Source organism: Lemur catta, chromosome 11 (genome assembly GCF_020740605.2).
Source record: "Lemur catta isolate mLemCat1 chromosome 11, mLemCat1.pri, whole genome shotgun sequence".
Lineage (NCBI taxonomy): Eukaryota > Metazoa > Chordata > Mammalia > Primates > Lemuridae > Lemur > Lemur catta.
This window is the reverse complement of record NC_059138.1, coordinates 88,443,487-88,468,235: the sequence shown is the minus strand read 5'-3', so window position 1 is coordinate 88,468,235 and position 24,749 is coordinate 88,443,487. Positions and strand designations below refer to the sequence as shown.

General features: G+C 39.5%; 1 protein-coding gene across 1 annotated transcript; it reads left to right on the top strand.

Annotated features, from left to right (window-relative positions):
• Positions 1-13,356: 13,356 nt before the first annotated feature.
• LOC123647620 (histone H2A.V) lies at positions 13,357-24,217 on the top strand. Its single transcript, XM_045565223.1, has 5 exons — positions 13,357-13,562; positions 17,389-17,466; positions 20,299-20,412; positions 23,023-23,152; positions 23,886-24,217. Exons 1-5 carry the CDS (start codon positions 13,560-13,562, stop codon positions 23,945-23,947), a joined length of 387 nt encoding a protein of 128 aa, XP_045421179.1. The 5' UTR covers positions 13,357-13,559; the 3' UTR covers positions 23,948-24,217.
• The last annotated feature ends 532 nt before the right edge of the window (positions 24,218-24,749 follow it).

The following is a 24,749-nucleotide window of genomic DNA, read 5'->3' as shown; positions in this document are numbered from 1 at the left end:
AATTCAGAAAGAGCCTTTATATTCCTTTATTTTTATTGTATCCTCTATAATGCATAGTTCAGAACATAAAGGCAGTTTCCTCACCTTCTGGTATAAATAATATAAAAAAAGAAAGCATGTTAGTTAGGTGCTCTGGCAGAATGGCAGAAAACAGACTTCTGGCGGAAGAAGAGCTATTGTCAGTGATGTGGAATGTTCTAGTCCAGCAGCTGCTGATTTTCTGGCAGTGAAAACCCAGCTGGTGACATCACTCAGGGAAGTGACTCATCAGGGCAGTGTGATCTCATTCATCTGCTCCTCATCTGACGCTACATCTTTTCTGGTGGGGATTGCAAGCTCTCTTTTGGATGCAACTGCTCAACTCTCTCAAACCTTTGTCAGCTCCAGGTTATCTCTTCTGTGGGCAAGACTTAGGATAGAAACAAGTGTGAGGGAATTCCTGGGGTTTTCATTGCAGTGTTTCTGTACTATACCTACCATTTAGCCTTCAAAGGCCACACTTTAAGGGAGGCAGCAAGCTGCGCTCATCACCTTCTAAGGGCCAGGCCTGACGTTATTGCTGGGCTGTGTTCTAGAGCAAAGCTGGAGGTAGCAGTCATTGTTCCGGTCATTAAGCCCAGCAGTGGGCAAGTACAGCCTTAGGATTAACACTATCCTTCCCAAGCTCCCACTGAGCCCAAACCTGGTCTTCTCAGGATTCAGTAGCCAGGAAATGCAATGTTCTGGTAATAACTTTTAAATAAGGAGCACATTTAACCTATGCTCATAACAAATCATTTGGTGCCCAGAAGGAGATACTCTTCCTTTGGTAAATCAATAAATATTAATATATTGCTGAGGAAGGCAATGTTCCAATTGCAACTCTCCAGGTGAATCTAGAAGAGCTGAACTGCTCTCCACTACTGGCAATATTTCAGTGCCCTATGCTAGAACCATTTGTGTCATTATAGACTTACTTATGGCTAAAAAGCAACAATAGTTAAGAATATGAATATTGTGCCATGGCAGTTTCTGGATCCTTTATTTAGATCCTGGGGATTCTGAATACACAAAGGTAAAAGCAAATCATAAAAGCATAAGAAATATATACATACAACTCACAGAAAAAGAGATACAAAAGGTCCGTAATTATATAGAAACATGTTCAGTCTCACTCGTCCTAAGATAAATACAAATGAAAACTACACTAAGATACTATTTCTCATTTATCAGATGAGGGAAAGAAAAAAGCCCTGCATAGCCCAACAAACTCCATTGGTGATTCGGTGGGGAAATACGCACTTTCATGTATTGCTGTGGGAATTCACACTCCCCTGTGAAGGAATTTGGCAATCTCTAGCAAAATGATCTAAGAAGTTACCCTTTGATCCAGCAATCCCACTTCCAGGACTCCATCCGAAAGATATACTGGCAAAAATGTGTAAAGAACACGGCAGCTGGGCCCTTGATTATCTTGTTCCCTGTAGTGAAGGCCTAAAAAGTGAATTATTTTGGCCAGACACTTATTTTTATTATGTGTTGAACTACTGAACATCTGTGTTAAACTATTATAAATACAGCAGGTCCTCAAACAATGTTGTTTTGTTCAAAGTCATTTTGTTACAACATTGATGAGAAAAAAATCGGTTGCTGCCAGGGGCCACTATCTGTGTGGAGTTTGCATGTTCTCTCCATGTCTGTGTGGGTTTTCTCTGGGTACTTGGTTCTCCTCCCATGTCCCAAAGATGAGCATGTTAGGTTCATTGGTGTGTCTACATGGTCCCAGTCTGAGTGAGTGTGTGGGGGGGGTGTGCCCTGTGATGGGATGGTGTCCTGTCCAGGGTTGACTCCGTGAGCTGTCAGGATAGGCTCTGGCCACCTGCAACCCTAAACTGGAATAAATGGGTTGGAAAATGAATGAATGAATGAATGAATACAATTACTGTAAATTAAAAATTAGTAAAGAATATGATAATTATGCAAACAGATGACAATAAACGATGAGGTTCAAAATAGCTCAGCAAGTCTGCCATATTTGTGATTGTTTTTGAACTTCATGGTGGTTGTTTTCTGATCTCTTCACTGACTACAAGTCAAACTTAAAGAGGATCAGCATATTGTTTATTTATTTAGAGACAGAGCCTCACTCTGTTACTCAGGCTAGAGTGCCATGACGTCAGCCTAGCTCACAGCAACCTCAAACTCCTGGGCTCAAGCGATTCTCCTGCCTCAGCCTCCTGAGTAGCTGGGACTACAGGCGTACACCACCATGCCCAGCTAATTTTTTTTTTTCTGTTTTTAGTTGTCCGGCTCATTTCTTTCTATTTTTAGTAGAGATGGGGGTCTCTCTTGCTCAGGCTAGTCTCAAACTCCTGCCCTCAAGTGATCCTCCCACCTCAGCCTCCCAGAGTGCTAGGATTGCAGGACTGAGCCACCATGCCCAGCCCAGAAGATTGTTTAAAAGGAGGAAATTATAGGCAGGTGGGTCTTTTTTTTTTTTTTTTTTTTAAGACAGGGTCTCACTCTGTTGCCCAGGCTGGAGTACAATGACCATCATAGCGCACTGCAGCTTCCAGCTCCTGGGCTCAAGAGATCCTCCTGCCTCAACCTCCTGAGTAGGTGGGACTATAAGCATTCACCACCATGTCCGGCTAATTTTTGTGGAGATGAGATCTTGCTATTGCCCGGGCTGGTCTTTAACTCCTGGGCTCAAGCAATCCTCCCTCTTCAGACTCCCAAACTGCTAGGATTACAGGTGAGAGCCACCACACCCAGCCTTTTTTTTTTTTTTTAAATAAAGAGATGCCCACAGATGTTGGCATTTTATACACAGTTCTACAACTTTTTTTTAGTCTAACTTTTAAAATAAATAACATATTTATGTTATTCCAAATTGAAATAATATAAAAAGGAGATTGAGAAGTTTTGATCCTGTCTGTATCCACCCCCTTCCTTACCATCAGTAGCATTTGCTTTGGACAGTTCCATTTCATCTGTTGTCCCAGTGTTCCATCCAGTTTAGCATTTGTCCCAGATTTTTCACTTTTTACAGGGTAAAATGATTTTTACTTTTATTAAAAAGCAGGAGGCTGGGCACGGTGGTTCACACCTGTAATCCCAGCACTTTGGGAGGCTGAGGTGGGAGGACTGCTTGAGGTCAGGAGTTCGAGACCAGCCTGAACAAGAGAAAGACCCCTGTCTCTACAAAAAATAGAAAAATTAGCTAGGAATGGTGGTGAGTGCCTGTAGTCCCAGCTACTCGGGAGGCCAAGCCAGGAGGATTGCTTAAGCCCAGGAGTTTGATGTTGCTGTGAGCTATGATGACACCACTGCACTCTAGCCCGGGCAATAGAGCAAGACTCTGTCTCAAAAAAATAAAAATAAAAATAAGCAGGGACTAGTTTACTAGACCTCCACTTTGTACTCCCAGCTTGTCATGGTCTAGTATTGTGTTCAATGAACAGAGTTCTCACTTGAACACCTGGTTAAATTTGAAAAAAGAAAAAAAAATTGAAAAACAACTAGCAATAACATCTCTGTGCTTGACCCTTTCCAAATTCAATATAAGACTTCCCTCTCAATTCAGCATGGAGTACACTTCCTGATAAAACAAGTGCACTTGGAATGGCTGGGAACAGCTTACTCCTTCTGTAGCAGTGGTGGTTGGAGAAGTACTTGAGGCTGCTGTCCAGGATCAGTAATAAGTCACAGGCTAGGGACATGTGAACCATGTACACAGAGAACTCTAAATGTTTCTGCTACAGTGATTGTATCACTTATTGTATGGTGGAAATCTATAACTATTTGTTATTTGATAATGCTTTTTTATTTTGCAATAAACCTATTCAGCAACAATAAACTGAAAAGTATATATCCAATAAAAACTGACTGAGTACTAAATTTCCATTTCTATGTGTAACTTGAACAAAATTTTTGTTGACATTTACGATCAGTGTCATATTGAGATCAACAACCACAGGAAAACCAGTAGACACAAATTTGTTATAGAAGTATCTGCATCTACTTCAAAAGTTAGTTATTACTTTAAATATAATTTGCCCAGAGACAATGATTTAATTCATACAGAAGGTGCATTTACAAATCACTCTGTGAAGCAAGACTTTTCACTTACATCAATTGACTATTTTTAATTAATGTCACTGTCACTCACTTTCAATTTCAAGTTTTCTTATGCCCATACAAAAAGTGATGCCTATTAATATGTAGACTAATAAAAGAATTTCCAGTTATGTGATGCCAGTGCCATCAGCTGATTCAAGTTGAAAAATCCACTTCATTACTTCTAGTAAGGTTCAAATTTCTTACTCAATTCTTTTAATGAATGTTGAAGGTGAAACAATCTGATATTTGAACTTACTGTGAAATTAGTCCAACAATTAAAATTTTTTTTGTGATAATACAAATTCAAACTTTGGTGGAGCATAGTATTGTAGTGTAAATATGTACTTAATAAATTAAGAAATATATACAAGATAAATGTGCCTGAGATTGGATGTAATACACACATAATTCATAATGGTGTCTAAGCAAGCTGTGATATTCTATCAACTGAAATAGAAGGTGTAGCTGTCAAATTTTAACAGGTTTTACAGTAACTAAACTACAAAACTGTTGTGATAAGGTAGATGTTGAATCTAAAAAGCACTTTAGCATGATAGGTTTTCTCTCTTTGCTGCCATCATCTTATTTGAGAAGTATTTGAACCTTTGGAAATCAACCTATCTGTATTGAAATTTTTTTCAATGAGGCCTCAAATTTTGGTAGCATTTTATTCAAAATCAGTTAGGAACCTTTCATCTGAGTAGTCAACAAATAGAATGATGAGAAACTTCAGCTTTTGAAGCTCTTAGTGAGTTACAAAGTGTTGAAAGCAATCCTTGCAAACAAGAAGACACTGGACTTGATCCCCACAAACAAAGGGAAAGACTAAACAAATTAAATAATACGATATTACTCTGAAATACCTTAGTTTGTGGAAAGAATCTTTTAATGGAACTTCTCTTTTTATTTTTATTTTATTTTTATTTTATTTTATTTTTTTTTTTTTGAGACAGAGTCTCACTCTGTTGCCTGAGCTAGAGTGCCATGGTGTCAGCCTAGCTCACAGAAACCTCAAACTCCTGGGCTCAAGTGATCCTCCCGCCTCAGCCTCCGAGTAGGTGGGACTACAGGAACACACCACCACACCCAGCTAATTTTTTAGAACTTCTCTTTTTAATTTGATAAATTTATTTTCTGTGCTGGAGTGCAATAAAATTGAGAGGGCTTACCATTTTGTAGCATCTAAATTTGGTGAAACAGTCAAATAATGACAAGTTATTTGACATTCTGTCTTATAAACATATTTGTCAAAGGCAAGTACTCTGAACTGAAAGCCATAAGATAGTGACTATGAAAAGATTTGGGCTGAAATGTTTATATACTTCAATTTGAAAAGAATCAGAATTGAGATTTGAGAATATTCTTCATGTAGCAGAACTTTCTCTATTAAGATGCAGCGCTGTAGAAAGAATATTTTCTCAATCAAGATTATAATCTTCAGAAGTAAGAGCATTTTTACAATAAAAAAGAAAGCAAAAATATTATAATCTGCAGAGAAGAGTCAATCAAAAGTGTTAACAATTGCATATGTGTTAATCACAGAATATAACTTTGAAGACTGTGGGCATTTCTATGAGAAACAATAAAAATAACAAGGCCACAAAAAGTTACATTTCTACAGAAAAAGTTTCATTTTCAGTCTGTTCATTGCTCAAGTAGATAGAATAGGTAATGCATACCCATTGTACAAATTCAAGACAACCCAGGGTTTTTTTGTTCGTTTGTTTTTTTGAGACAGAGTCTCGCTTTGTTGCCCGGGCTAGAGTGAGTGCCGTGGCATCAGCCTAGCTCACAGCAACCTCAAACTCCTGGGCTTAAGCGATCCTACTGCCTCAGCCTCCCGAGTAGCTGGGACTACAGGCATGAGCCACCATGCCTGGCTAATTTTTTCTATATATATTTTAGTTGGCCAGATAATTTCTTTCTATTTTTAGTAGAGACAGGGTCTCACTCTTGCTCAGGCTGCTCTCGAACTCTTGACCTCGAGCGATCCACCCGCCTCGGCCTCCCAGAGTGCCAGGATTACAGGCGTGAGCCACCGCGCCCAGCCAACCCAGGGTTTTTTAAGGAAACAATTTTCCTGTGAAAACATCTGTTGCCAATTCACTTTGAATTTACTTCAACATACTCAGTTGGGGTGAGGCAAAAATATGAATGTGAATATAAAATAAAGCAAAAGTGGTCATGACTTGATGATTATTGTAGCTGTGTGATAGGTACATCAGGTTCATTACATTATTTTACTTTCACATATGCTTAAAATTTTTCATAGCAAAAAGTTAAAAAAATCATATGCTGTGTCAGTCAAGTTTCATTCAGCTTCCAAAAAACACACCAGTTATTTGAACAGAGAGAGAGAACTAATATATAGTATTGTTAACTGGATATAAAGTTTTTAATTACTGAAGTGTAAAAAGAGAACTCCAAGGTGTCATGGAGGTAGCAACTAGCAGCTACCTTGAAAAAACAGAGGGAAAACCTTAGAAACCTAGAGGAGTGGCCTTCTAGAGCTGGAACTCAGACCTCTGAGGAGAGTGCAGTTTGCTGTTCATGAGGCATTGGAGACAATGAGGTTGTTTTTGCCAGTGTTGGAAAAACTTGAGTCAGCTGCTGCTACAGAGGGAACTGCTACTGCCAGAGTGAAGTACTGCTTGGGTGACACCCTGAGAAATAGAAAGCAGCCAGGAAAGAACAAGTCTCCTTCAATCTTGCTGTTTCCCTCTAGTGCCCCTTATTGGCAAAGCCTAGCAGGGAAGCAGAAGGCAAAGCAGAAATGTGGTTTGCAGAGTCCCAGCCCCAGCATCACAAAGCTAAGTACAGAAGGGTGGGTGGTGGGTCCTGCATCCTGATTGACCTCACTTAGGACCAGGCAAGTTCTGGTCAGGTAAGTAGCTGCCTTGCCACTGCCATGTGCCCTAACCCTCTCCAGCGACATCCACAAAATCATAATAATGCAATCATGCACCACATAACGATGATTTGGTCAACAATGACCCCACATGCACAACCACAGTCCCATGATATTATAATGGAACCCAAAAGTCCTATCACCTAATGACATCATAGCCATCCTAGCCATCTGGTAATATCGTAGTGCAATGCATTACTCACGTTTGTGGTGATGCTGGTATAAACAAACCTACTGCATATAAAAGTATAGCACATACAATGATGTACAGTATGTACATAATACTTGACATGATAAACGACTATGTTACTGGCTTACGTATTTATTATACTATACTTTTTATCCTTATTTCAGAGTATACTCCTACTTACAAAAAAGAACAGTTAGCTGTAAAACAGCCTCAGGAAAGTCCTTCAGGAGGTATTCCAGAGAAGGCATTGTTATGGGCGATGACAGCTCCGTGCATATGATTGCCCCTAAAGACCTTCCAGTGGGACAAGACATGGAGGTGGAAGACAGTGATATTGATGATTCTGACACTGTGTAAGCCCAGGCTCATGTGTGTGTTTGTGTCTTAGTTTTTAACATAGAAGTTTAAAAAGTAAAAAAAAAAAACTAAAAATAGAAAAAAGTTTATAGAATAAGGATATAAGAAAGAAAATATGTCTGTGTTTTAAGCTGTGTAGAGTAAAAAAAGTTTTAAAAAATTAAAAAGTTTATGAAGTACAAAAGTTATAGTAAGATCAGGCTAATTTATTAAAGAAAAAGTTTTAATACATTTTGTTAGCTTAAGTGTACAGTGTTCACAAAGTCTACAGTAGTGTTCAGTAACATCTTAGGCCTTCACATTCACTCACCACTCACTCACTGTCTCACCCAGAGCAACTCCCAGTCTTGCAAGCTCCATTCATGGTAAGTGCCCTACACAGGTATACCATTTTTAAGTCTTTTTTTTTTTTTTTTTTTTTGAGACAGAGTCTCACTTTGTTGCCTGGGCTAGAGTGAGTGCCGTGGCGTCAGCCTTGCTCACAGCAACCTCAAACTCCTGGGCTTAAGCGATCCTACTGCCTCAGCCTCCCGAGTAGCTGGGACTGCAGGCATGCGCCACCATGCCCGGCTAATTTTTTCTATATATATTTTTAGTTGGCCAGATAATTTCCTTCTATTTTTAGTAGAGACAGGGTCTCACTCAGGCTGGTCTCGAACTCCTGACCTCGAGCGATCCACCCGCCTCGGCCTCCCAGAGGGCTAGGATTATAGGCATGAGCCACCGCGCCCGGCCTTAAGTCTTTTATATTGTATTTTTACTGTATCTTTTCTATGTTTAGATACACAAATACTTACAATTGTATTACAACTGTCTACAGTATTCAGTATAATATCCTGCTGCAGAGGTTTGTACCCTAGGAGCAATAGAGTACACTATATATTCTAGATGTATAGTACGCTATACCATCTAGATTTGTGTAATACACTCTATGATGTCCATACAATGATGAAATTGCCTAATGACGTATTTCCCAGAACATATACCTGTCATTAAGCAACATGGCTAATTTAAAAAAGGAGAGTTTGGCTATTCTTTACAATGTAGAGTGGCCAAAAGAAATTTTCTGTCTCTTAAAGGCTTTATATTTTGAAGAGCACTGCAGCACTGAAATGGAGTTTAAAATTGAGCACAGAGATTAAAAACTCCTGGTATCTATGTATAGTAATCATTAGTGCTGACCTCTCAAAAGCTAAAACACTTTACTAATTGGCAACACTGGTTGCCTCTACAGAGGTAAAATGGACGGCTAGGGACAGGGATGGGAGGAGTCTTTTCACTCCTCTGTACCTTTGCACTTTGTACCTTTTAAAATTTTGTACATGTGATTTTGCCCACTCAAAAATTGACTAAAGTTTTGCAGAGAAAAGCCATTGTCTTAGTCAGGTTTCCTAGGAAACAATGGGGATTTGCTTTCAAGAGGTATACCCTGAAATGCTCTTAGGGATGTTATTATGAGAAAATGAAGGAAGCAGGATTAAGTAGAGGGAGAAGTTGAACTGCAATGCAGTTAGAGCAAATTGGTATTAATCACACAAGAAACTCTGGAGTTGGACTGGCCTTTCAGAGTTGTCCCAAATGAAGGCAAAAGAGCTGGGAACTGTATCCCACATTATCCACCAGACATTGGAAGTAGGCCGACAAGGGGTGTAACCTTGGGCAATACAGCTCCCTTTGGCCAAGTCTAATTCCTGCGGTGAGACTCATGGGTAATGGTCTATCAATACTCTCAGGAGCTAAAGGAGTAAGTGCCTCAGTCTTGATGCTCTGGACTGTGATCACAGTATATACTATACCAATCGTTCTCAAATTTCAGTGTGCACCAGATTTCCCTGCAGGCCTTGGCCCCACACCCAGTTTCTGATTCTGTAGGTCTGGGATGGGGGGTAAAAATGTGCATTTCTAACAAGTTCCAAGTAATGTTGATGACCACACTTTGAGAACCATTATACTACATATTACTGCTAAGTCCAGCAAAATTGAATAATCTGTCAATGTTTGATAGTTTATAATTTACAAATGCTAATACCTAAAATTCTCTAGTTAGACTAGTGTTCTTCATGAGCTCATTATATTGCCTTCTTTGTAACCCCAGTTCACTAGAAACCAGACTTTACTCACTAACACACTTGCTTTATAAAACTGTTAGTAAGTAGGCCAGGCACAGTGGCTCACACCTGTAATCTCAGCACTCTGGAAGGCCGAGGCAGGAGGATCACTTGAGCCCAGGAGTTCAAGATCAGCCTGAGCAACATAGCAAGACCTGTCTCTATAAAGAATAGAAAAATTAGCTGGGCATAGTGGCACATACCTGTAGTCCCAGCTACTTGGGAGGCTGAGGCAGGAGGATCACTTGAGCTCAGAAGTCTGAGGTTGCAGTGAGCTATGATGAGGCCACTGCACTCCAGCTTGGGCAACAGAGTGAGACCTTGTCTCAAAAAAAAAAATTGTTAATAGGCAGAGTTTCTCTGTTCACAGATGCCAGAAATCTTCCATCCATTTTTCTCTACTCTGTGTGCTTCAATACAGTTCTCTCATCTCTAAACCGAGTATACAAATCAGTAAAGGGATTACTATCGTCTGTGATGAGAACCAGTTTTTTTCAACCTAACTCCATTTCCATCAAAATCTGAATGAAAGGCTTAGGGGTAGAGAGTGCTAGGTGAGGAAATGATTTTCCTGTTAAGGAAAGAGGTTAATATTTATTGGATATTTCTTATGTGGTAGGTACTTTCTCATACATTATTGAATTAACCCTCACTCAAAGCCTATGAAATATGTACTGCTTATTTTCAATGTTACAAATGACAAAACAGCTTGGTAACATTAAATACCTTGCTCAGATCATACAACTAATAAGGAATGTGGATTCAAACTCAGGTCTTTTCACAGACCATTCTGCCTATCTAAGTGGCTTAAAAAATGTGTTAGTATTTTTTTCATTTACCAACTGACATTTCAGGGTACTAGGTACCATATACCAAGAACAGAATAATGACCTGAAAAAGAGTTCTGTACGCTGAGGGAGAACACTACAATACAGCACAATTTTGATGATAGCAGTACATATACACTGGGTGCTGTATGTATAGAGAGGGCACTTAATCCAAATCAGGATGTCAAGGGAAGGTGTTCTGAAAAGTGTGATGTCTATTTTGGCTCTTGAAGGACAATTAAAAGTTGTTTAGGGAGAAGTTGAGAAGGAAGATTGTTTCAAACAACCAAAAGCAAGATGGAGTTTAGGGTATAGTAGAGGGGAAGTGACAAAACATGAAATAAGCAAGGGCAAAAAAAATTGCAGGGCTTTCTATGCCATGCTAAAGATTTCAATTTTGTCCTAAATTTGATAAAGTTCAAGGAAAATAAGATTTTTATTTTAAGAAAGAGCAGAAGGTGGAATGAAAGAAGAATGGACAGGACATTAGTTAACTGGCTTTTGCAGTAATCCAGAAGAGAAATGACAAGCTCTAAACTGAAGTAAGGCAATGGACATGGACAAAAAAGCCAGATTTAAGATATTCAGGAAGTAGATGTGGTAAGAAGGATCTGGTCAAATACTAGCTTTCTTTCAGTCCCTTCATAGCGACAAGTCTTTGTCACGTCAGAGACCTACATACATGCTCTTTCTTATGTAACACCACCCACCTCATCTAAACTACTATTCTGAGGTGAGCAAGTATATGCAAACCTGCCCCCAAAGGCTAAGAAGAGAGGCCTAAGAAAGAGGCTGACAAATGCAATTTATCAGAAAGAAATGTTTAATAGGGACTTACAAAGAGAAGCAATATCTCAGGCACCAGCGAGATAGAGGATCCCCGCTCCCACCCTCCAGAAAGTATCCTTTATATAGCAAGCTTTTAGGGTAAAGATGGGTAAGCTGGTCACGCCTCAGACTTTCTTGCCAACTTGTGACCACTGGGGAGGTTAGATAAGCATCTCTATGAGGGGTTATCTATGCTACAGTCATTGTTTAAAGACCTTGCTGCAGAACACCTTGGTATGCAGGAGTCAAACATTGGTCATCACTCTTTTGTTCACATGTAGGTGTAAAAGAAAAAAAGAAAAAAAAAGGCATCACTCTTGCCATGCAACATGCTGTTTTCCTACAAACTATTTAATACATTCCCACTGTCTCTCTCAAAGCACCCTTTTCTTTTCCTTCAGCACACTTGCGCTTCTTAATTATTCACATACAGTGTTTCACATACAGTATTTGTATGTTTACTTCTTTAACATCTGATTCCTGCTGTAGAGGACCCTGAAGGCAGGGAACATGTCTGTCTTGCTAACCATCAAATCCCCAGTACCTAGCACAGTGCCTGTAAACACTAGGCACTCAACTCATTTGTTGAAGGAGTATCTCACAAGCTCATGCCTTGGTAGACTGGTAATGTCATTCCCTAAGGCCAGAAACACAGAAGAGGAGCAGGAAATTAACAATGGCTATTACTTACTCAACCAAGTCCAAACTCTTCTACCTAGCTTTCAGGAGTCCAAAAACCTGGGCACATTGTTCCATTCGTTCCAATTTCACTGGACCCTCCTTCCTTACACTAGTCTATGTCTTCATTCATATTTTTCCAAACTCTTATTTAGAAACCCACCCTCTTCCTCTTCTCATATTCAAGTTACCTTTCTTTAAAGACTCACTTCCACCAAGTTACTTCCTCTGATGGGGGCTGACTCTGAAGTTACAGTGCATGTCAGAAGAAAGATCAAACTTTGGGACAGGTATTGCCTACCTGGTGACAAATTTCTGAAATGCCGGCCTGGGAAAAATCCCACCACAAGAACGAAATCGCTACTAAAGCAGGAACTTGTCTTGTTCACTATTGACTCTCCAACACCTAGAACACTGCCTAGCATAGGCAGTGCATCACATTGCGAAAGGAAGAATTTAAAGCTGGAGTGAGGACAAACATGGGCCTGTATCCTGGTTATCTATCAGCTCTCTGATTTCTGGCAAACGACTACGTTTGCCTAAGCCCATTTCTGCAGCTGTGAAATGGAGCTGGTTCTCCCAGAGGGCTCATATTGTCCAGGATGAAATAGAGATGATGAAGATATGGCGATAGGCCTTTTTAAATCGTGGAAACATCGTGGACAGAAGAAAAACTATCGCTGGAGAGCCTACTATGTGCCAGATGCGTTCACATACATTCTTTAATTTTCACAACAGCTTCTGGGGGCAGGCAATTCCACTTTCGGGCTTTTTCTTCCTTTCTAGTTAGGAGTTACTCCAAAACTTTTTCCTAATGACGTAAGGAAAACAAGCCAACTAAGGAGGCCAACCCGGACCTTGCCCGCGTATGCGGTGAGGGGACGTCAGGGAAGTCAGTCCGCCAGGGGAGCGGCTGAACATGAGGACCGTCCAATCTTGAAACCCAGCGCCCGCGCGATGCGAAGTCCTGGCCAAGACGAAGAAATCTTAAGAGTCTTTGTCAAAATCCGCCAGGAGAACAATGTCCAACAGCCTTTTCATTCCCAAACAAGTCTCGAAACTGGGAGATCCAACACCGAGAATGGGCGGGAAAGCCACAGCCGCCTAAATCGCTCCACTTCATTGGTCAATGCTACTGTCCTTCCCGACAGCCCGCCTCCCTTGCTCGCGGGCAATGTTCTCATTGGCTCCCTTCCACCAGGCATCCGCTCTTACTGGTCCATAGTTCTGTTTGTCAGGCTCGGGAGCGTGAAGAGAGGCGGAGAGAGCTTTAGTGCTGGGGCTGAAGGCCCCGCCTCCGCGTGCCGTGTGCAAAAACAAACAGCCGTTAGGGAGGAGGTGCCGGAGGGGCGGGGTCTTTGTTAGAAGGAGGCGCGCGATTGGGCAGCTTCTGGGGTTCAAACCAGCAAGGCGAGCGGACATTAGCCGCGGCGGCGCGAGGCGGGCCTGGGGTATTGTCCGGCTCCGGCGGCGGCGGTCGGTGCTGCTAGAGCGGCAGCGGCGGCGCGGGGCGGCAGTGGGAGGGCGGGCGGCCGAGCGGAGGCTGAGTCGGCGCCGAGACCATGGTGAGGGCGGTCGGTCGGGCCGGGGGCGTGGGCCTTGGGGCAGGGCCTGGGGAGCCGCGCGCGGAGGCCCCGGCGTCTGCGCCGCTACCTGTGGAGTCGGGAGTTTGCGGGCGTCGGGGCCGCGTACGGCCGAGCCCCAGCTGCCCGCCGGGGGGCGCCAGGTCCGGGGCCGCGGAGCCGGCTATGGGCGTCCGGGTGAGAGCTGGGCCCGGCCGCGTCGGGCGCGAACTGTGTCCGGAGCAGGACAGGTCTGTCCCGACCCAACGCTAGAGACACCGCACTATCGGTCCGAGAGGAGGAGGACGCCAGGATCCAGCGGCCGGGTCTGGCTTGGAAATCTAGAAACAAGTGCTGGTTCTTATCGTGATCGCGATCGCTCTTTGGCACGAATGAGGTCAAACAGGATGCCGCTGTACAAGTTAGAAGTCTTTGGCGATGTTTGGTTACGTAATCTCCGTGGTAGTAAATTTGAGATTTTCTGCGAAAGGGGGCTTGTATTCGTGGTCTTTTGAGCTAGGAAGAATGGTTTTATAGACCAGAACCGCACAGTTTGCTCTAGGTGATTGCATAGGTTTGAAATAAACTCCCGTTATCTTTTGACTCCTTTGCAGTTTGCGTTTTTCGTTACACAACAGTACCTTCCTTTGCCCCTGCTATGGATTTTCAGTCTTACGTTATCCATCTTTTTATTCTAAATTTCACATTTAGGGAAGAAACATACGGCTTTTAAAGAATAGAACTTAAGCCCCATTAAAAGTTGAGGGAAAGGAGAAGGTGCTAAACTGTATATTGCATCAAAGATTGTAAAGATAGTAATACTTTTATTATGGAATAACATAATATTATGTCAGTATTTATTTCTACTTTAAGCATCCTGTCGAAAGACAGGTAACTTCAACCAGATCTGTCTGCTTAAAACCTAACCCCAGGTTGTCATTCCTCATAGGGCGGATAGTGTTAGATGATTTGTCTTGTATTTGATATGACAAGTATGGGATTGAATAGACATAACACCTAACAGTAAATAGATTGGCCAATCGAGAGGACAGAAAGTTTGGTTATTGTAAAATTCTCAAATCTTAGAACTGTAGTAGACCTTATGGATAATTGCATTCAAGCTCTAATTTATAGTTTATTATTATTGTACAGTGCTTTATAGTAAAGTACTTTAACAAACCGAATTACAGATTACATCTTAATCTGTAAATTGATTCGCCCAGGATGATGATTTTCATGTGATTTTTGCTAGTTTTTAAGATGTTTCTCAATCTCTAGTTATATATATTTGTGTGCACTTAACCAGTACCTAAAAATACATAAGCATTAACATAAGCTAAAAACATAGGAGGCATTGAGTTGTCACTATTGATAGATTTTAAACTTGAGGGAAAGTGAGCCTGTGTCTATTAAAGTAATATGAAAGTACCTTGGTATCTAGTTTCCAAGCTTTTCCAAGTGAAGTGTACTCTAGCTTCCTCTCCCTACCCTCTTCTTTTTCTCTCTCTCTCTCTATATATGTATGTATGTATGTATATAGTTTTTTAAACCAAGAGACTTAACCCAGGTTAATACTATTTCAATTCATAGAATAAAAATCTTAATATTGCTTATATTTTGTTTCTAAAAGTTTTTGTTAAGTATAAGAAATACATTTTATCTGGAGTCTCCAAATTTAGGAAATAGTCATTTAATGTAGTGAGGTTTTTAAAATCTGGTTATATGTCTACTTCCTTAAAAAGCAAATAGATAAAACAGCAAATGTGCCAGATTTGAAACAATAAGGATAAAATTGCTTAAGCTGAGTAGTTACTGTATAAATTGGGAAGCCTGGGGAATTTTGCATTTGGTGGCTTTTAGTTAATACTAGTTCTTATTTACTAATCCAGTCATAGGGAGATAGACATTAAACTCGTGTACCAGTTGAGAGGTGTTTAAATGTTTTATACCAGAACAAATAGAGATGAAGAAGTTTTCTTATTTGAGGAATAAGTGAGAGTATCTTGTTAATGGAGCTGACCTCAGAAATCCAAAAATTATATCTATCTTTATCTTGTGTAACAACATAGTCAGAAATTACTATATTTCTATAACATAGAAATTATATTTCTTAGTAGAGAAACTATATTTCTGACTGTGTTGTTATACATATGAAGGCATCCTGGTAGAAATCTAGAGAGTCTCATTCCTCCCTGGTAGACTGTCAGTCTGTCTTGCTGAATTATTTAACGTAAGGAAGAATATTAATTAATTCTTAGATTTTTCTTTCCTGCTTCTATACCTGCCAAAGCTTTACTGGTTTTTTTTTTTTTCCCATATGACTTTGCGAGATAAGCATTTAGTCCACTGAGACATGCAGTTAGGGGGACTATACAAATTTGATTTTAGTTTTCAGCATTTTTTAAGGAAAGCATTACAGGGGGAGTTGCCATTTCAAAGCTTTACCCTCTACTTTGAAAGTATAGACCCTCAAACAGCTAGCCAATCCTGTAAACTGATTTTTTTTAACAGCAAAGAAATAATAGGTTTAAATGGTAAAATCAAATGATACAAAAGAGAAAATTAGTTTTCTTAAGTCAGATCCTTAGTATTCCCTCTCTAGAGGCAAATAATTTCTCTAACTTGTCTCACCTCCTAGAAATATATGTGTACACAAATACTCTGTAAAACCCAATTTTTACTTAAAAGCTCATTGTACTTTCACATAGCTTGCCTTTTTTAGGTAGAAATAGGTTTTGTAGGTTCTATATCAGTACATATATGTACCTCATTTGTTGCAATGGCTGTGTAATACTCCATTTCATTTACATACTATGATTTATTTAACCATTCTATTAGCAGACATTAAGATTATTTAAGAAATAGTTATTTTCCTGCAGTTCAAAGTATTTGTTTAACTCCTTAAGAAGTTTGAAGGCCTTTTTTGTGTTTGGTAAAATATATATAACATAAAATTTACCATTTTAACAATTTTTAAGTGTACAGTTCAATGGCATTAAGTACATTCATATTGTACAACCATCACTGCTATCTGTCTCTAGAACTTTCATCTTCCCAAACTGAAATTCTAGTATTAAACAGTAACTCTCCATTTTCCTCTTCCCCAGCCCCTAGCAACCGCAATTCTGCTTTCTATCTATGAATTTTAACTATTCTAGGGACCTCATATAAGTGGTGTCATACAGTATCTGTCTTTTTATGACTGGCTTATTTCACTGTGTCAGAATTTCCTTTTTAAAACTGAATACTATGCCATCATGTGTATATACCTCATTTGTTTATCCATTTATCCATCAGTGGATACTTGAGTTGTTTTCGCCTTTTGGCTATTATGAGTAATGCCACTATAACATGGGTGTACAAATATCTGCTTAAGTCAGTTCAGTTTGGGGGTATATACCTAGAAGTGGAATTGCTGGATCATATGGCAATTCTGTTTAATTTTTTGAGGACTTTTTTTTTTGTAAAATGCTTTCTAAGAGGTAAGTTCTAAACGTTTCTGTGGAAGGCAATATATGTTATGTTGACATTTTTCAAAATTAATTTTGAAATATTTCAGGCATGCATAAAAGTTATATTGACTTACAAGATTCTTTAATCTGAACATTGAGAAATATGTTCAAATTTTCAGAAATCTCATTTTAAATAGGTATTTAAATTTTGACCTCTTTTTATGTAAATTATAAAAGGTGATATATCCCATGTATATTAACAAATGAGGAAGGAGATCACCTAGATATTTTTAACTATTTAAACTACAAGAAATTTTGTTTCTAAATATTTTTCAAGTAGCAGTTCAACTCTTCATTCAAAACTTTTTTTCATCTAGGCTGGAGGCAAAGCTGGAAAGGACAGTGGGAAGGCCAAGGCTAAGGCAGTGTCTCGCTCACAGAGAGCTGGGCTACAGGTAAATGAATCCATGCCGTCCTAGTTCATTGTTTTCTTTACTATTACAATTCATGACCTATAAATGTTTCATCAGTTACAAAAATGTATTACTAAGACCTTTAATGAAATTAATTTGGTCAAGGCTTAAATCTTAGTGATCTAAATGTGTATTCTCTTCCTCTAAACAAGAACAAGTTATAGAAAGGTCTTGGGCCAGGCACAGTAGCTCACACCTGTAATCCCAGTGCTTTGGGAGGATCACTTAAGGCCGAGAGTTTGAGACCAGCCTGGGCAATGACCGAGATTGTATCTCTACAAAAAAATTTTAAAAATTAGCCAGGCGTGTGGTGGTGTAGCCCTGTAGTCCTAACTTCTGGGAAGTGGGGAGATTACTTGAGCCAGTAGTTCAAGGTTACAGTGAGCTGTGATCATACTGCTGCACTCAGCCTGGGTGACAGAGTAAGATCCTGTCTCAAAAAAAGGAGTCTTAATGAACTTGGTAATTTTGTTCTGTTAAAATCTATTATTTTAAGATTATAGGCTGGGCGCGGTGGCTCACGCCTGTAATTCTAGCACTCTGGGAGGCCGAGGCGGGAGGATTGTTTGAGCTCAGGAGTTCGAGACCAGCCTGAGCAAGAGTGAGACTCTGTCTCTACTAAAAATAGGAAGAAATTATATGGACAGCTAAAAATATATATAGAAAAACTAGCCTGGCATGGTGGCGCATGCCTGTAGTCCCAGCTACTTGGGAGGCTGAGGCAGGAGGATCGCTTGAGCCCAGGAGTTTGAAGTTGCTGTGAGCTGGGCTGACGCCACAGCACTCTAGCCCAGGCAACAGAGTGAGGCTCTGTCTCAAAAAAAAAAAAAAAAAAAAAAGATTATAATTATGTTCCCAGTTCTTTAATAAATTGTATCATATTGAGGTGAGTATGTGATCGTTTTTCTTTTGAAGGTGTTTATAGTAATACATTAACTGTCAGAATGAGATAGAATTTGGGGGGACAGTACTGAACTATCCATTCATCCTCTGAATATTTCCCTAATAGCCTCAGTTTTAGACTGAACAATATACTCAAAACCACTAAAATATTTTCAAACTTCATATATTTGAACTGCTGCAATTTTAATCCACAAACTCAAAATTTTCTGGATAAGAATTATTCCCTACCTATAAGAAACATTTAAGCAAGAAATTTGGAAGGCCAAACTGTAAGGTTTGGGTTTTATCATCTTGGTGCAGTGGTGAACCATTGGGAGTTTGAGTAAGAGAATGACATGATCCAGATGATACTGAAGGAGGTGTGGGATATTATACTTGATGCACATATTGTCTTCTAGTGTGTCGTGTAAATTCTCAGAGTTTATTTGAAGCATGCTTAATTTGAAGTGGGAAATGGAAGGCAGATGGGGGTTATTGAAGTGGTGTAGGAATAAGGTAACATACTTAGAGTGGGATGGGAAGGATTAGAAAACACGTGTGTACAGAAAATGGGTGAAGAGGTAATAGGGTTGAGAGGAAGTCAAAAGTTTTCTCTAAGGCTTAGAACCTGAGGAACAGAGGAGTTTGTAGTAGGGGCAAGTTAAGAGATAAATTTAAGTAGAATCATTTTGAAGTTCACTAAAACATACATGTGAAAATGTCCAGAAGTTGGAAACATGAGTTCACATTTCTAAGGTGATAGAATTAGAAATTTTAGATCATTTATGTAAAAGTGATAGTTCATGCTATGGACCAGTTTCCTAACCTAAGAGAATGAGAAAGGAACACAAGGACATTGGTGGACCCGTCAGAAACACATGGTTTTTGAAAGAGAGAAAGAGGGGAGGGAGGGAGGTTAGGAGGGAGGAGTCAAAGATAGTATGAGAACTCTGTGTAGTCTCTGAAGCCTAAGAAGAAACGTTTTTGAGGTCCTACTGTGTGCCAGACAACATACTAGTCACTAAGGATTCAAAGGGAAGTAAGGCATGGATTCTGCTTTTGAGAAGCTCATAGTCACTTAAAGAATAATTGTAAATGCAAAAAAATAAATAAAAGACTCTTTCTCCTTAAGGATGAGATCTAGAAGGCTAATAGATTTAATAATTAAAATGTCACTACTAGCCTTCAAAGATAGTTGTTTAACAGGAAGGGAAATTTGAGTTGGGAGAAATGGGTGACAAGAAAGTAGGGATTTCAGGATTTGGTTGAAATTTTGCCTTTGGAAAGGTTATATCTAGGCTGTAACTGGAAGCAGTTATCATAGATGGGTGGAGACGTTTTCAGTGAAGTCTGCAGAAGGAAAGTCAGTGGAAAGGAAGTAGTCAGAGCTATTGAAATAATGGGGCAGTGAAGGGGTGAGGAAGGTCTATAAGAAAGTTGATTGGGACAGTTAAGGGCACATATAAGTGGGATTAGAATACTTTAGAAATGAGAAAGTACCCTCTTTCTCAGAAAGTAGAAAGTCACAATGAGAGAATGGTACTGATTTTTCTTAGCTGTCGGGTCACCTTTTGAAACTGAGGAAAGAACAGAGGTTGGGTCCAACGAAGGTAGTGGAGGTTCCAAGTCTCATGTGGCTGTTATGTAAAGGAATAAACTAGGTACGAATCCTGTCACTGGGCCATGTTGAATGTGCAGTTGATGACAGCACAGCATAGTTTCTCTTCATCTTATGATGAAACTCTCCATATTATGCAAAAGGTAAAGATTTGGGGCTGATTACCAGAACATATACACAGGTACTAGGAACTATTAATTGCCAAATAGGTTTGACTTCTAAAATGTGCTTTACCCATATTGTCCAGCCTTTGATTACACTCCGTGCAGTGGTGAGACTCTACATTGCTTTCCACTAAAACATCTCTCTTTCAGTTTCCCGTGGGCCGCATCCACAGACACTTGAAGACTCGCACCACGAGCCATGGAAGGGTGGGCGCCACTGCTGCCGTGTACAGCGCCGCGATTCTGGAGTACCTCACTGCTGAGGTTTGTGGGGTGCCTGGCGTATGTGGGAATCCAAAACCTTCCCTAGTCTAAGTGACTGGAACTCATGGAATGTATTTCAAAAAGACATACATGCTCGTTGGTTTCTTTAGTAGCAGTTTTAGTTGCATCTTGTCAGCCTATTTACCAGTGCCAATGTCAAAAGGAACTTTGGTATACTTGTTTTTAAAGTTAAGCAAGGGCCAACAATCCTTTTTTTTTTTCTTTGAGACAGTCTCACTCTCTTACCTGGGCTAGAGTGCCGTGGCGTCAGCCTAGCTCACAGCAACCTCAAACTCCTGGGCTCAGGTGATCCTTCTGCCTCAGCCTCCCGAGTAGCTGGGACTACAGGCATGCGCCACCATGCCTGGCTAATTTTTTGTATATATTTTAGTTGTTTTGGCTAATTTCGTTCTATTTTTAGTAGAGACAGGTTCTCGCTCTTCCTCAGGCAGGTCTCCAACTCCTGAGCTCAAACGATCCTCCTGCCTCGGCCTCCCAGAGTGCTAGGATTACAGGCATGAGCCACTGCGCCCAGCCAAACAATCTATATTTTTAAGTGACATGACAAAGGAGTATAAAGTACTGTATTACTAATTAAGTGAACACTGGTGTGTATAATCAATAGGCAATATTTGTGAAGTTACAGCATAACCTGTTAGTTTATGAAGATTTGGGGCTAGGCATAGTGGCTCATGCCTGTAATCCCAGCACTTTGGGAGGCTGAGGCAGGAGGATGACTTGAGCCTAGGAGTTCAAGACCAGCCTGGGCAACATAACAAGACCTTATCTCTAAAAAAAAAAAAAAAAAAAAAAAAACAATTAAAAATTAGCTGGGTGCAGTGCTGCCTATAGTCCCAGCTACTAGGGAGGCTGAGGCAAGAGGATCACTTTGAGCCCAGGAATTCGAGGCTTCAGTGAGCTGTGATCACACTGCTACACTCCAGCTTGGGTAACAGAGCGAAGCACTGTCTCAAAAAAAAAAAGACTTGGGGTGAGGTAAAGTTTTGCCAGTGTGATGATGTATAAAAATGACATATATTGTGATATCAGAGGTGAAAAACCTAATCCTGGTTCTCTGCAGGGTTGTACGTATGAAATGCTGTATCTTACTCAGTTTGACATTTCAGGAAGATAAGTTAATGAGGCAAGAGTTCTTAATTCTTGGGTCATGGACTGCCACTTTTTCTATCCCCACCCCCCTTGTAAAGAAAATTCATTGGAAATTATAGAACCCCTTCAACTATGTTCAAGGCTGGGGAAATAATTTGAATAGCAAGCAAGTCAGATGGTGGAGACAGCTAATCTGGTAGAAACAGAAGGAAGGTTCTTACTTGGGGAAGATGTGGTTGGGAGCTAGGCGGAGGAATTTAGGTTTAACCTGTGTGATGGCTATCATTGCTGTCATTTCATTAAGTTCACTGAGTCATCTGTTTCCCATTGGAGATTTAACACTGAATTCCAGGGTAGTTTCAGCTTTGCTGTGTCATGAGCAAGGGGTTTTGTGTGGGTACTGTGATACTAGTTGAGAACCTCATTCTCAGTCTTAACATCAGTTTTTACTTGTTTACCTGTAGACTCTTTAAGAAAGGTGTGCATTTTGTTCACTAATGTTGAAGCATGGTATTCTGGTTCATAATGTTCAAGTCCCATATAAGCTCCCATTTTCTTTATCCTTAGGAACTTTGGATTTTAGGTTAAGATTAGACAACATATGTATAAGCAGTCAATCTATTTTCCAAATATTTAAATTTGGAGTTTTAGTCATTTGGTAGAGGTAAAATACTGAAATCTAATCTAAGAGTTTAGGTGAGGGGTGATCACTTTTCAACCTTGGCTTTGCACTGAAATCACTGGGTGCAGGACCTCATCCCAGACCAGAGTACCTGAGGAGAATGGAGTAGAGTACAGGTGGTTTTAAAAGTTCAACAGTTGATTCTGACGTACACCCAGGCTTACCACTGCTCTATTTTAAATGAGGAGCCTCTGTGGAGTTTTTTTAAATTAATTCCATCAAAGATTTAATAATGCCAGTATAGTTTATGGAGGCAAAAACAAGCCAAAAAGAAAATGCAGTTTTATGGCTAGCCAGGACTTTGAAATTCCTCTAGTTGAAAATCCCGTTATAGAATAAAAGGCTTCTACCTTACTACCTGTATATTATAGGGCCCACTGATGTTAAAAACTGTGAATAAGAAATTATATTAAATTACATTTTAAATGTTTTCTACAAGCGTTAAGAAATAAATTCCAGCCATTAAGGGCTGTGCAAAAAATAGACTACATGGATATATTAAAATATATGACTTTCTGAATGTGTTCATATTTAGAATCTTGGCTAAGGGGTAATATTCCTTGTCTTTATTTTTAATTTCTTTTTATGTAGAAGCAGGTTTTTGCTCAAGTTTCTGTGTTGCAGAAAATGAAAATAAAAGGGGTCATATGAAGTAATGAGAGTTTATGAAAGTGTAGAAATACAAGAAAGAAAAATATATTTTGTGTGTTGTATGTACAGATGCTAGAGTGATCTTTTTAGCTATAAGTGGGAGTCTACCCTGAATCCTTAAACATTTTGTTCTTCATTTGATGTGTTATCTCATGGATGCTTTATAGGTGCTGGAGCTGGCAGGTAATGCTTCCAAGGATCTCAAAGTAAAGCGTATCACTCCACGTCACTTGCAGCTTGCAATCCGTGGTGATGAAGAATTGGATTCTCTTATCAAGGCTACCATAGCTGGGGGTGGTATGTATTATTACTAAAGCCTAGATTGTTATTGGTCTTTCTAACTAATATATCAATCCTTCAGATCAGTGATCCAGTGCATTTGGTTTTTGGTTTTTAGGTTTTTTTGCTCCTCCCTCCTCCTCCTCCATTTTCAATCCAGTGCATTTGAATGGCTCAGCAGAAAGCATATAAACTTTAATTTTATAGGTGTCAAGTCTACTATAATTCTAGGCTTCTTTTCATAATGATCTGAATAAATATTTCTTCTCCTTGTGGCCATACATATCCTATTTTTTTACCTTAGCCAATTCTTTGAATTTCATGTGACACTTATAAAGCCTGATGTTTAAAATATTTCCTATGCCTTTTAAACTGTTTGAAGAATGACCTTGTGAAATTGCTTAACATAATGCCCTTGAAAGGGCTGCAATAATCAAAATGGATCAGGATCAGTGAAGGTGAGAGGTAAGTTGGTGATTCTTAATCTTTTTTGGATCACCTTTGGAGAACCTCATGAAAGCTGTGGTTACTATTCTTTAAAAATGCACATAAACTCACACAAATTCACATACAGTTTTAGAGGGGTTCATAGACCCCTGGGGGTACCCTGTGGTATAATACTTCAGGATCAGAATGTGAAAAGAGACTTAAGTAAATTCCATTTGTATAATTGCTCTTTTTGCTTGAGGCACTAAAATGTTATGTAGCCAGCTGATGTTTTTAATAATAACTTTTTTTGATTTTATTCTAGGTGTGATCCCTCACATCCACAAATCTCTGATTGGAAAGAAGGGACAGCAGAAAACTGCTTAGGGGGTTGCTTTTACCAAGCCTCTTCCTCCCCGTCATTGTACTGTAACTGGGACAGAAGAAATAATGGGGATATGTGGAATTTTTAAAAACAGTTAAATGGAAAAGCATAGACAATTACTGTAGACATAAAAGAAACATTTGTATGTTCTTAGACTCGAAGTTTGATAAAAGTACCTTTTCATGTGGTAACAGTTGTGTGTTGATTGGCTAGGTTTCTCCCATGTGTTTTATACAAAAACGGAATTGATAAACCATTTTTTATAAAATTAATTGTCTCAAAACTGTTCTGTTCATATGTATTGGAAATATTTTGCTCAGACTTTGAAATTTTTTTAATTTCAAATTGGTTATTCTGAGTAATCTTAAAACAGAAATTGGGGATATAGCTTTACAATGATTTATGTCATGTTATATTGAATCTTAAATGCTGTTGATCTGTAGCACCATTTTTTACATACCACAAAGAAAAACTGCCAGTTAAACAATGACACAAATCAGTTATGAGACACATCCCAATTTCAGAGATGTTAGAATGTGGAAAAGTATGTTTATGACTGAAATGGGATAGTGGAATTATTTGAATTCTATACTGAGCAACTTTCCATGTGCCAGGCTCTGTACTAAGTCTTCACTGATCAAGAAATTTTATTATCCCCATTTTATAGCTGTGGAGCCTAAGACTCAAAGATATGTAATGATTTGCCAAAAAACATTCAGCTAACAGAAAATGGCAGAGCTAGAATTCAAACCTAGATCTGGCTGACTCCAGAGCTCAGTCTTACCTGGAATTGATACTAAATTT

Coding starts and splice junctions, on each gene's coding strand:
- LOC123647620 (XM_045565223.1), top strand. Junction 20,413..23,022: donor TGGAGTACCTCACTGCTGAG/GTTTGTGGGGTG, acceptor GATGCTTTATAG/GTGCTGGAGCTGGCAGGTAA. Junction 23,153..23,885: donor GGCTACCATAGCTGGGGGTG/GTATGTATTATT, acceptor ATTTTATTCTAG/GTGTGATCCCTCACATCCAC.